Source organism: Corvus brachyrhynchos, unplaced genomic scaffold, assembly GCF_000691975.1.
Source record: "Corvus brachyrhynchos isolate BGI_N302 unplaced genomic scaffold, ASM69197v1 scaffold3, whole genome shotgun sequence".
Lineage (NCBI taxonomy): Eukaryota > Metazoa > Chordata > Aves > Passeriformes > Corvidae > Corvus > Corvus brachyrhynchos.
Window position 1 is genome coordinate 2,106,053 of NW_008237619.1, and position 14,197 is coordinate 2,120,249.

General features: G+C 39.7%; 1 protein-coding gene across 2 annotated transcripts in view; it reads right to left on the bottom strand.

Moving 5' to 3' along the window:
• Window positions 1–5,187: 5,187 nt before the first annotated feature.
• Window positions 5,188–14,197, bottom strand: part of MAP3K7CL (MAP3K7 C-terminal like) — a 32,635-nt gene continuing 23,625 nt past the window's right edge. For both annotated transcript variants that reach the window (XM_008631683.2, XM_017731740.1), the window contains one exon: window positions 5,188–6,627. In XM_008631683.2, the coding sequence (XP_008629905.1) occupies window positions 6,447–6,627 (181 nt within the window). In that variant the 3' untranslated portion in view covers window positions 5,188–6,446. The remainder of the gene's footprint in view (window positions 6,628–14,197) is intronic.

Here is a 14,197-nt window from a genome sequence, read left to right on the forward strand (position 1 = left end):
CAATAATGTCTCGCTACCCACCAGAGGGAGCTCAGTCAAATGTAAGGGCCTGTTCCACCAATGTAAATTAGTGAGAGCTATTTGAAGGGTTATAAATAGATTTAAGCACATTTTAGCAGTTAGTGCATAGCTGGATGTAATCTATATTAGCTGGGAACTGTAATGTGGGTGGTTTGGGTTTTTTTTCTTGAAAGAATACTCCTTTTCTGAAATTATTTCAAAAAGAAGTGTTTGCATTCTTGGCACAGATAATTCGTCAGGAGGTACTTCTTCATACGTGAGTAGCTGGCTTTTATTTTCACAGCCATGGAGGGTATACCCTGAATAAGTCTATTGTTTAGAACAACATTTATAGGAGTATGTCTGAATGTGCCTCTGTCTTCCATGAATACTAACATTTGTATTTTTTTGTACTAACATCTAATCAGTAAACATATATACTGACATACTTGCAGACCAAGAGTACAAAAAGGTCTGACCACAAGACAGTCAAGGTAATGTTAAATGATGCATTTGCTTCTGACTGCTCTTAAAAAGTTCAGAGTGGTTAACTTATTTCAGCTGTCCACACATAGCAGAGGAATGTGAGAGTCAAAGGCCCAAGCTGGGGAGAGCACTGTGATGAAATGGCTGTGGAGAAGTCTGTGGCCACAAGGCAATCTGGGCTGTGCACTGAGATTTGTCATACACTTGTAAGAAAGTTACAAGACAGAGGTGAAAGTTTTTCAATCACAGAACATCACACTGCTCTCCCTTCGTGTGGGAAACTGGGGATCTAGTTCATAGAAGTACCAAACTCTACTTGTGCAGTGAAAGCAGCAAAAGCCCATTACTGAGGATGCAATTGTTTCAGTACTGAAATGCTCTGGCTTCAGTGCAGTTTTTACTCTACATAGGCTATTTATCAAGGCTTTATTTATCTTTAATGCAAATACAGCAGTTGACGTAGAATTGGGCTCAATGACCCTTATGGGACCCTCCCAACTCAAGGTTTTCTATGATTCTATGATTAGCGGAATACAGTCATATCCTGATACTGGTTATTCCTCTTTCTGTAGAAGAACCATCTGCAATGCTCTGACATCTGTATCGCAGCATAACTCTGTTGATCCTAAACATAGTTGACAAAAACATAACCTTAATGAAGTAAATATTCCAGTATAAAATGTTTGTGTAAACTAGGCTTGGAAAAGCTTTGGGAAACATCCAAACAAAAGCTTATTAATGTTGAGCTCGGGACAACAGCCTATACGTTCTATTGGTGCAAGCCATAAGCAGCCAGAAAGCAAGCAGTTAAGGCAACAGCTCACTCACCAGTTCCTCTTCCTAGCTGTACCTACTTCCTTTCCGTCACTTACAGTTCTCATATCACTTAACTCATTCTAAGCACCCAAAGCACACTTTGGCATCTGGCTGCACAATTGTTACATCAGCACACACATCCTCATTTCATTTCCCTAATTCCTGTGTTAATATTTAGATAAGATTCAGACAAATAACTAAATCCACAGACCACCTACCCTCATATTTTCTAACCAGTTCAAGGAAACCAAGCATGTGTCACAGCAGGCACCTGCATGCTGGTAGAATTCCTTGCTGCCACATAGCAGCACTGAACCACAAAACATCCCACACAGCATTTGGAAACCACCTTGAGCACATGGTGATCATCAGACCATGTCATAAGATCACCAGCCAACTGGATCTGAGCTCTAGGCTGACGCTGCTTACTCAGTGGGGATGGATTGTGGTCAGGGGGGATTAAAGGAACTGAGGTTTAGAACAGGGAACTGATAATTGGTGTGTAGAAAAACAGAGTGACTCATATGCTAAATCTTGTGCTTTCTACAGAATAAACCACATGCAGTGGAGGAAGCCTGGGTTCAGGATAACAGTGATTTGTGAATGGTTGTCATCTTTCATTCATATGGGTATGAGTAACATATGACATTACTTGTAAGGAGCACTGAAGAACCTAGAGGTGACTGGCACTGTCCCAAGCAAGGCAGATTCTTATAAAATAATCTACTTTGAATTTAAAGTGTCAGCCTGACAGTTTTGGTGTGCATGTGAAAGACCATCTTGATAACTCCCAGTTTAACAATGCAAAACCAAGTGACTCTGTGAAGGAAATGGTGAGGTTGAGGTTGCCCCTCCAACTCCACTTTGCTACCTTCCCTGCCTCCCTCCATAATGTGCCCTGTGGTGCAGTCATGCAGTCAGTGTCTGGTAGTGTGCCAGAGAAGTCCATCAAGATGGACAACAGGACCCAGCTTTTTGGTACAGTGTTAGAGTGTTCAGCCTTAGTCTTTCATTGCTGCACACCTTCCAGGCCTGTCATGAAGACAGTAGTTTCATCGTGGGTTATCCAAGGATATGTATCACCATATCATCCATGCATGTGCATGCCACGACATTCCACCAGGAGGGAGAAGACCCTCAGAGCTGTGGGTGCACAGGTATGACTGTGGAAGTATGAGGATGGGTGAGAAAAGTCATGCCAGCACCCAGGTTTGTCAATTCTCCTCACAGTCCTGCTGGACAGGGCCAGTGCTCTTTCTGTATCATCACTGCCTGGACTGAACTTCCTTTCCCTGCAGCCCGTTTTTTCCACCATTGCACATCTTGTATCCCCCACAGAAAGAGAGGCAAGACTCCTCCAGACAAGTCTTCCTTGTTCCTTTAGACACTTCTGCTTTGTGCATTGATCAAGAAAGGAATTTTAGGTAGGGAAAACCACCAAGTGGCTTCACAATTAAGACTGTGACTAGCTCTTTTCTGCAAGGTTTTCTGTGGCTGGAGATGAAGCTGCAAAGGGTCACATGGCAGAGCTCCCCAACCACACAACCCAAAGGAAGGCTGAGAACACCTTTCTGTCCCACCTGCGCCTATTTGTCCCCACTATTAGCAGCATGTAATCCTCACAAAGGCCCAGATGGCAATAAAGCCTCTGGGGGAAGGTGACACACTTCCAAAGATCATTAATTCACAAAACCAGACAGAATAGAGGTAGTCCTGGAAAGGGAAACATTGGGGAAAAAAAAAAAGGCACCGAACTCAGACTCAGGTCCTCATCTTCCAGACTTTCCAAGTGTCACCCTTGGCTCTGGCTGTTTCAAGACCGCATGAGTCATATCCTTGCTAACTGGAAGCCTTAAACGGAGTTTGTTCAGCATTCTTTATGATGGAAGGAAGTTAGTTAGCAATGATAGAAAATGGAAAGCACAGGTCTTGTTTTTATTTTAAACCCATGTACTTCACTGTTTCTTAAGTGGTTTGAAGCAAATGCATTTACCATGGTAGTGGCATGCTTACTTTTGCTAACCTGAATAATCTAGATAACAACAAGAAATACACTTTGTAATATAACTGCAGTTCTCACAGCCTGTAGTCACATGTTATAAAATTGAACCTTTCATTGGCACATGATTTCAAAAGCTGAAACAGGTTTCTAAATTCTTGGGTGAAATAAAATGTAAAACCATCTTTGAAATAATTGTATAAAACTTGTTTTTATAGCATGATACATACAACAGCACCCAATGTGCAGGCCACTTCAACCAGGGCACAAATCATATTGCCTACTTGGAAAATACAGGATCAATATGATAAATGCTTTTTAAAAAAGCTTAATTTCAGCTATTTAGTCAGCAGAGCTCCACTGTATCTAGAGAAAAACTCAGCATGTCAAAATTGGAGACTTACTGAATGTGAAATATTTCTCACTATTATGCTCTTGATAAACAGATCAGGAGATGGATGATAGACACAGCAGTTACCTCTCAGAAGGTAGTTCCAGCTACCTTTACTCTTTTCAACACCTGGATGATTTTCTGGGTTATGTTGACTATGCTACATTTTAATTTAACTTGCCTATGAATATTTTTGGAAAATTCCATTTCCCTGCCTTCCTGCCTTTGAATCCCACTTCCCCAACTATTTTTTCTTTTAAGAATAGTTTTCAAGAGATACTTTAATTTTTCTTCCTTAGTACTTCTATATCAATTTTACTCATTTGTATTTGATACAGTTTCTCGGAGTCACTGCTCTGAGGCACATGAGCATGCATGCAGGCAAATACGTTCATACAAGGCTGTTAATTTTTTATTTTCACCATAACTAAAAGCAGGAGGAAAATTTGATTGCACATAGCTACAGTCCAAGTTGAATAGAAATCTGACTTGAATTAGTTTGGGATGGTTTAAGAATTTTATATTTATCCAGGCTGGTAGGCTGGACCACACCAAAAATTCGGTGTCTGCACATCTGTAAAATATTTCCTGAATTCTTCCAGACTGGTCAGTACCTACAGGTTAGGAAAAACATACTCCCTGACTATTCTCAAAATGCTGGTTGTCACAAATGAGGCCCAAGCTTTCCTTCTCCACCTGACTGTGGCTCTCCCTCAGGTTTTTCTCCCAGCATATGATCTGTTATTTTTCTGATCTCTAAAGCATAGTGGCTGCACTTAAATAGAAAATTTCAAGGCGAACACAGTTATTTGTAAGTAAAGGTCTGCTGTCTGATTCATTTGCATCCAAAGCCAGTTTGTCAATAAACTGATTTTATGTACTTTATATGGTTTTCAATGAATTCACTGAAATCATCTGACTGGATGATGTTTTCAAGGCTAGATAGAAAAACCTTTGACTAAAATGACAAACTATTTTAAAATGAGAATTCTCTTGCTCAAAAGGCATAAACACAGGCCAAAAAAGTACATTCTAGATTCTGTGGTCAAAACAAAACTCTGATTCCTCTTCAGGTTATGTTTCCCATCAGTGGAAAACTCAAACAAGGCTTTTCCAGCACTTCCAGGCCCAATATTCCAAGTGGTTTTTATTATGTTTTTTTTTCCTCTTCAACTTCCACAAGGTACAGGGAAAATGGGATCCTCAGATAATAAGGAAAGAGGAATAAATACAGTGTTATATGGCTCAGGAGCATCCCAGCAGGAAGTGCGTGCCTCAAGAATGGTGATTTCCCAGGTACAGCAAGAAGCAGTGCCAGGTTTGGATGGTGACGCTGCCCTGGTGGCTCAGGAGGAGAAGTGGAAACAAGGTTGTCCTCTCTGGCTACCTCTTCATGCTCTCCTGCTGCAGTGCCAGGTGCTTGGAGTAACGCAGAGCCAGTTTTCACACCTGTGCTGCAGGGAATACTGTAGGCAATTAGCACAGAACAATAACGGGCAGCTTGTCATTCTTTATTTGTCCCCTTTGCTGCCAGGAATTGTTCTGATTAACATCAAATTCCATTTTCATAATAGATCAGTGATAACAATCAAAGCTAAAGTTCTGGTGGAAATCTTAAGTTCATAGTTTTCAGTTACTAAGACACATTTCAGTACTAATAACACATTAAGTTGAATTCCAAGCTCATGAAGATGTGACAAGCTGCATCTGTCAAGCAGAGTTTAAAATACAAGATAATCTGAGAACATTCAGAACATAAAAGGGCTTTTCTACATCAACTTTTAATGAAAAACTGCTGTATGAATAGAAATTGAAGTATAACAAAGATTTTTCAGTTGATCTAAGAAAATAAAGGGATAAATAGAGCAAGTAAAACTGACATTTTACTTCCCGGTTATTTGTGTATCACGGAACTCCTGTCCATACTTACAGCCACTTATGTTTCAAAACAGACCAGAAAATAAGAACAAAAGATCCTCATAACAATTTTACTGACATAGTCTCAGTTGAAACTATGATGAAACTATAATTCTTACAATAATTTTTCATTCCTTGCATGCCAAAAGTACAACAAAAAGGCTCTCAAGTAATCTTTACACTTGAGGAAGGTAAGTTTGATCTCATATGTTTGCTTTTAATTTTATAACTTGCAAATTATCACTGGCAGTGCATTTATTTGATAAAAAATGATTTTGTTACTTCAACTTTAAATGTGAAATTTCTCAGATTTTATACAACAGTGTGAAGTTGACATGAAATATAATTTTTACCAGTGAGGAGATCTGCTTCAAGATAACTTCCAAACACTTTAGGCATGAGGAAAAATAATTTAAAAAGAGTTCACCAAACTAAAATTAACATGCATCTATTCCATATATTAATATTGTCCCTGCTGTATGCCTTAGTATGATCCAAATTTCCAGCACAGAGACTATTTATATAATTTTCTAGTGTGTCCATATCTTCTTAAATTGGAAGAAATATGTTTAGAAAAGAAACCTGATCCACTAGAACATATAATGGGGATAGATTAACTTCAATTACATTACTTGAAATAAAACATCCATTATATAATGGATGAAATATCCATTATATTAAGCTACTGGGTGGCAAGCATTGAATCAAATATAGACTTCTACATACTCTGTATCTGTAGTAAAGTGTTGCAACATATTAAACAGATCTTTATTTTAAAATCTCTTTCCAACACAGGAACAATCCTGTATGAACTGCCTCACATGAGCTAGTTGGGAGTTATGAGGAACCCTGTCTTTTTTGGTACTGTATTCTGAGCTTTTCCAGTTGCTCCACGCACTGCGTCTGGGCCAGCTTCAGTGTTCGGTTCTCCTCTGTCAGTTCTGCATACTCCTTAGCCAGCTGAGCAGCATCCATGCTTTCTTTTTCCACTTGTTCCAGTCTGGCAATCAGCTCTTTTCTGATGATTATGAAAAAAAACCCCAAATATTAAAAATAACAGTAGGCAAAAATTTGTTGTCATGTGTTAGGTCAAAGATGGGCTGTGGGTTGTTAACTTACTTTGTATTACTTGAACTTGTGTGAAACAAGGACCTAGAAAATTAATTTTTTAGAGTCCTGCTTTTTCCCTTTAAAAGATGAAGCTTCCAAAATCTCTGATAGGTTTGCTGTTCAGTGACCAAACCTGAAAAATGCTGTGTTCATGTGTCTGTATTTGGGACTGCTCAGCAGAAGAGAAGGCTTTGGGAAGACCTTAGAGCCCCTTCCCGTACCAAATGGGGCTCCAACAGAGCTGGAGAGGGACTCCTCACACAGGTGACAAGACATGGGAATGGCTTTAAACTGAAAGAAAGCAGGGTGAAATGGGATATTGGGAAGAAATTCTTCCCTGTGAGGGTGGTGAGGCCCTGGCAGAGGTTGCCCAAAACCCGTGGTTGCCCTGTCCCTGGAACTGTTCAAGGCCAGGTTGGATGGGGCTTGGAGCAACCAGTCTAGTGGCAAGTGTCCCTGCCCATGGCAGGGAGTGGAACTGGATGAGCTTTGAGGTCCCTCCCAATCCAAACCATTCTATTGATTGCATGATTCTGTGATTTCTCACGTCAGTAAGAGCTGAACATGCAGTTCATGGTGGAGAATCAAGTTCCTGGAGATGTCTTGCTAATACTTTGCCAGAAGAATAACAATTTATTTTTCTCTTGATACCAGATATCATTGAAAGAGAGCGAGGTGTTTTTGTTTGGTTGGTTAGATTTATCAGTAAGTTCTGTGAAGTGTGCCTGGTTTCCTTTTCTCTACTACAGACAAATCCAGTCAGTAAGTACTAGGCACTGAATCTGAACTACATCTATTGTTTCTATAATATGTTTAGGCTTAGACCTTAGCCCTGCTGCTGAGGAAGAGTGATATAGCTGCAAACCTGACCCTTCCTGGTCTTCTTAAGTGGAGACACAGGAGGATTTAAGCTGTGGCTTCTTTTGGATGGACTCACACAGTGCCCTGTATGCCCAGAGCTGGCCAGGAGCCGGAGTTTCCTGTATAGTATCAACTGAAATTACCTCAGCACAAGTTAAGATAAAAGAGGTCTTAAAACACACTGAAGGCATGAGTAATTCACTGAGTATCTAATTGCTCTCCCCTTAGTCACCCACCAGGCTAGCCTGGCCTCTGGGCTTTTTTTTTCCCTTTAAGTCGAAAATTCGTTACAGGAAGTCCCTTCTAAAAGGTTCTTTTGATCATTCTATCTCAGAGATTAGTTAATCTTTTAACTGTTCATAGCCCTGTGACTTTATTTTTCAGTCATGTCAAAACAATGCTTGTAGATCATCAGTGGGAAGTTGTTAATGCCTTCATAGTGGATAGATTTCACTGCAGTCCTTAAAGGAGCCCTCTTGTCAGGCTAGACCAATGCTTTCAGACAGGAAATTCCTACGGATCAGGAATTCTATTCCCACAGGTCAGAGTATTCATGAAAAGAGAACATTTCTGTGTTTGCTGATCACTTATGTTACTTGTAGTTGCAAAGCTACCACTTAGAGCAGGAAAACTGTAAATCTTGCTTTTGAAAAACACTTCTGTCTGACCTTCTTTTAGGATCAGTTTGACCTTCCTCTGTCTTTACTGCAGCTTTCAGTGATAGCATGTGTGCCCATGGTTTAGTTGACTGTTTACAGTCACAGTTACCGCAGTTCAAAGAGTCACAAGTTAGAAGAGACCCTTGGCACAGCCATTTCTACCAACTGTGCTTCCCTTAGATAAAAAATAAAAGGAAAAAAAGAGAGAAGAGTTAGCAACTGTTACAGAAATTTTAATTCATCTCAAAAAGGCAGCATATAGGCACCCTCCTATATGATGTCTTTGTTTTCTACTACTGAGGTAATGCAGCTATGCTGCAGCAAAGCCTCTTCTTTTTCCTTTCACCAGGTGACAGGTGCATTCAATTAGGCTTTTGAGAGAAAACATCAAAAGGGTATTTTTGCTCAGTAGCATTCTGTTTACATTTAACACAACATAGCTGTACAAGTTTTAAACACAGCAAGCCACTAAGAGTTTCATTTCTCTGTGGCTGCGCCATTCTAGATCAACCAATTTTCATAGAGGGCAAGACAGTCTTGCTAGACAGCTCTTATTCATGGGCCAGAGGCCATGGAGGAATGATTTAATGTGGGAAATACATTCAGGGACAATGAGGTTTTACAACTCCAGTTGCCTTTTTTTTTTTTTTTTCCCCAGTCTCTCTGGACTTTCTCTGGAAGACTTTTGTCTCTGGAGAGCAAATCAGAACTTCTGCAATATTTCTTTGCAATTACTCTCTGGTGCAATGTTGGACTGAAGGGCTAAATTAAGTTCTTTCAAATTACAGATTGTTAAATCAGAAGTGTCCAAACAAATGAATTCAGAATCATTCTTCCTTACTTTTCTTACACTCATGAGCTTCTTAAAAGGGAGATGCAGTGAACACACTAATAGGTAATCAGCATCTTAAAAGCAGGTGGGGACTTTCAGTACTTGAAAAGGAATGGTACTGACTGCTCTGGACTTGAGCCAGGAGAGGCACAGAAAGGCAACGTGTAAACTCAGACAGCTCTATTAATGAATGTCAGTCCTGATTTGATGACATTCTGTGCAGGCATGGCTTTCATGCTGCTCTCCAGTAATACTCAAGTAGCACAGATAACTTCCCTCCCCCCTCCCCAGGATTTAGCTTTGCTAGCAAACAAACTCTAAGTGCATTAAAATCAAAATATACTTATTGCTGTAGTCCACACTCTCGTACCTCCCTCACAGAAAGCAATTTCCTTGCACTGAGGTAGTAAAATTGCCCACTTCTGAGTCAGCAGAACCTACTTACTCCCTTCCCATCAGGATCAACACCTGTTTGTGGGATAGGGTGATGTTTCAGGCTAATACTGTCAGCTTGCCACAGATCTAAAATTAGAGTACCAGGGAATTGCTAAATGTTATGAATGGTGTAGTTTACGGAGCTCACAAAAGGATGAGGACAGTAACTAACATTTGCATCTGATCTAATCCAAGATTTGAACTTAGCTTTCAGAGGTTAGAGAACACCATACTAAGCTCTTGCACCATCTAGACTTTGTTGTGGATGCTTAATAAATAGATGTAGCACTGTGTAATCTGTGTTTTCTGTTAATGGTTACTCCAAGTTTAAATATTAACGGTATTGATAAGGTATTTTCTAAACTAGTGCTGAGGTACTCAAAGCTTTGAGACAATCTGTAACTTGCACTTGAAGTGTTCTTTTTTGGGGAGGGGTTTGGGAGGCAACATTAGTGATTTGCATCATAAACCAATAAACCATAAGCCATGCCCAAACAGGAGAAAAGCACGCATGGTCTTAGCGAAATTATTTCTCTTGTTCTGGCCTTAATGACTGAACATGCAGAGAACAGAGCTCCTTAACACTCATATTCACAAGGAATAAATACAAAGAAAAGTGACAGACTAAGCAGATAACTGTCTGCAGATGAGTGTATTTAGAAATGGACTGGACACAAGGAAAACAGTTTCCAGAATACAAAGAATCAGATTTGTCTTTCCCCCATTGTGAACAAGGTATCCAGGATCATGCATCTGTGGCAGTACAGTATCTTCCCCGACAACTGGTGTGTACTGGTGGCCATAAGGTCATTTTCTCTTCCCATATTTGGCATGGCTTTCCCATAATGGGGAATTATGACACACTGTAAGGTAACTGCTGTCTGAGGAGATTGTCCTTGCATGTTCAAAGTCTACTAATTAATCTAAAAACAACATCACTAAAGACATTAAACTTTGCTTTAATGTAAATGTGTCTCAGATGCCAACACATAAAAGGTCAGAGAATGACAGAAAAGTTTGAGTTGGAAAGGACCTTCCAAAGGCAAGAACACTTCCTTTAGAAGAGGACGTCTCCGTATTAGAAAAGCTGTAATTTAATTTCTAGTATTTGGCAAGTAACATATATTTTGCATACATGTGAGATAATGAAAAAACAGGTCTAGAATGCAAAAAATTACTGAGCTAAAAGGTTGCCTTTAAGGTTTATGCCAATCTTTTTCTGAAGTACCTGGAAGTCTGAAAACAACTTGTCTTCACAATGTTGAGAAAGACACTCAAGAAACAGTGTACCTGGAGAAATCCTCTAGACTAAAAAGCTTAGAAACAGTCCTACGGTCATGAGAGCAAGCTAAAACATAAGAAAGGCTCCCACAAAATTAAGCAGGCATCTCCACTGTATGTCATTTGCCAAGAGAGCCACTGGGATCCTGGATTTTATCAGAAATAGTGTGTCCAGCAGGACCAGGGCAGTGACTGTTCCCCTGTGCTGGGCACTGCTGAGGCCGCACCTCACTACCAGAGAGACATTGAGGGGCTGGAGGGTGTCCAGAGAAGGGAATGGAGCTGGGGAAGGGTCTGGAGCACCAGCAGCAGCTGAAGGAGCTGGGGGGGCTCAGCCTGGCAAAAAGGAGGCTCAGGGGGACCTTCTCACTCTCCACAACTCCCTAACAGGAGGGTGGAGCCAGGTGGGGGCCAGGCTCTGTTCCCAGGGAACAAGGGACAGGGTGAGAGGAAATGGCCTAAAGTTGTGCCAGGGGAGGTTCAGATTAGATATCAGGAAAAAACTTTTTAATTGAAAGGTTTGTCAAGCACTGTAATGGGCTGCTCAGGGAAGTGGTGGAGTCACCATCCCTGGAGGTGTTAAAAAAACACGTGGAGGTGGCACTTGAGGACACAGTTTAATGGTGAACAAAGAGGTGGTGCTGGGTTGGTGGTTGGACTTGATGATCCTAAAGGTCTTTTCCAACCTTAACAATTCTATGATTCTGTGTCTACTGTAATGTGTAAAAGAAGGAAAAGAAATCATATCCATGGCCAAGAAAAAGAATGATCCTAAACCAGGTGGTGATCAAATGATATTTTCTGTAGAGTTATATTAGAATTGTCTGGGGGAGGAAAAAGAGATAATCAGCCAGTGCTAAGAATATAAGATAGAGCTAGCAACCATGGCAACTCTAATATTTAACTACATAATCCAGGGTCATTATCTAGTAATAGCAATATAACAAGTGCTCAAAATAACCAGCCATCCCATCCCTTTCACCCAAAGTTAGATACCCAAAACCATCTGTTATGGAAATACGTGTGTGTTTCTGGAACATAAATTAAATTACATTCTGTGCCCTAAATGTGGTGTGTTCTCGCTTCCACACCCTTTTCTTTTATTTTCAAGCATGTCTCCCATTCCAGAGTGTTTTTTTCCCCTTGTACTACGTATTGCTGGCATAAATGTGAAGAGTTTGAGTGAAGATAGCAAACAAAGCTATGATTAAATTAGCAAAAAAATCTACCCAATGTACTTTCAAATTCTTGCTTCCTTTTTTGTTCTTGAGTAACTTCTTTTCCTTTCCTTATTTGCTTTGTCCTTTGATTTTCCCTTTTTTGAAACTGCAACCTCTTTTTCTCTTTGGCATTTCCCATTTTCCTGTGAAATTCTTGTCATCTTCTCTCCCACTGCCAGCCTAGTACATTTTCTTGCCATCTATATTGCACAAAAGAAAAACTAAGTAAGCTTTGTTCTTGCCTTGATGAAAAGCAACCCTTGTCATTTCACTTCACTGACTTTTTACTTTGTCCATACTCAATGTTCACATTACAAGTCAAGCTAAGCAGAAGTAAAAGCCTTTGAAAATTTGTAAAAGATTCAATGTTTTTCACTATTTATAAAACAATATTTTTCAACTTTCTATTTCTTAAAAAACCCCCATATATATATATAAAAATATACCTGCATGTATTATTTCATGTATGAAAGGTTACACTGAACTTCGGTGGTTGGAACAAAAATTGTTTAAAGTAGAATTATCTCTATTCCTTTTTTTTTTTTTTTGCTAAAAAGCTCTAATACTTGTACAGATATTTATGTCAGGTTAATATTATTTCTTTCTCCTAGCCAACAAATAAAAAATATTTGTGCAATCAATTTTCTGCTTTTTTCCTGTCAGTCACAGCCTTCAGCATTCTGTGTGTACTATCAGCAGATACCACAGGTACAGAAGCTGCCAGGTGGGACTTGCCATTGGAATGACACAAGTGAATTGATCTGTGGAGAGAAGTTGGGAGCACTGGCAAGGGTACCATCCAACAGCACTTGTGATTGCCTTTGATAAAAATGTACACTGAAAAATGTACACTATAAAAGCTGTTTGTTCCCATTACAAGGGATGAAAATTGATCACCGTCCATTTTATCAAAATAGTATTTAAGAGAAATAGACAATAGATAGCAGGTGTAGTAGGCAATTGGGAATCTTCGTTTCCATACATTCAAATTCAAATGTAGAAGAAGATGACCACAGCAGGGGCGAATTTTAGAAAACTGTAAACTCCATGTTTTCAATTTGATTATAAATCAAAAGCTTGTGCATCTCATCAGACTTTTTAGACAAGTTAAAGCATCCTTCCCTTCTAAAAATGGAATACTCAATACTTCCAGCGATGGGGCAGCCAGGGCTCTCTGGGAAACCATTTCCAGTGCCCCAACATCCTCACGGGGGAGAATTTCTTCCTAATATCCAATCCAAACCTACTCTCTATTGGTTTAAAACCATTTTGCCTTGTCCTATCTCTACATGCCCTTGTAAATAGTCTCTCTCCATCTTTCTTGCAGGCTCCTTTCAGGTAGTGAAAGGCCACAGTTGCAAGGTGCATATATAAGTATATACACACATAAGTATATACATGCATATATATATATATATACACACACAGTGCAAAACATGCATGCCACCCCAGCCATTCTAATCCACTCTTCATTCAGTATATGCTACCCCCTAAACTACTTTTAACTCTCAAACTGTAAGTGCTGATAATGTTTTTAGACATCAATCCGTGAACACTAGAGCAAAACTCTTTTACTTCTCACTTACTCTGTTGCCTCCACACTTATACTCCCTTTCTATCTAGCTTTAGATAAAAATCAAGGCTAACGTGTTCAGGTTTGTTTGCTTACATGTATGTAAAGTTACACATGTCCTAATAACTTTCTAATCCACCTTTCAATTTCAACCAAACTTCATGTGGTAAAGAGGTCCCAGTTAGTTTCTGGAGGGTTTAATAAAAACAGACTGCTACAGAAAGGAAAGATAGCCCATGGGGGAAAGGCAGTCTCATGAGACCTGCTCCAAAATACTACAAAATGGATAATCTGCTTGGATGGAAGAGTTATAAACAGTCCACATCTGGAGAAAAAACACCTTCAGCTGGCACTTGCAGCTTGTTAAACCTCAAAATCAGGCAACCACAGTGCACCAGTCTGTAGGAAATTAAACGTCTTTGATCCCAGTGTGGTAGGATCACTTTTTCAGATTAAAACACATGGGAGATGTGAAAAGTGCTGCCATGATATTTGTCATGTTTAGGCACTTCACAGCTATACAGCATGTGAACATAAGGCAGCAAATATGTAATTAGAAGGTACATAAGACTCATAATAATATAATTCCATTTGTTGCCTTATTCAGCCATTCTTAA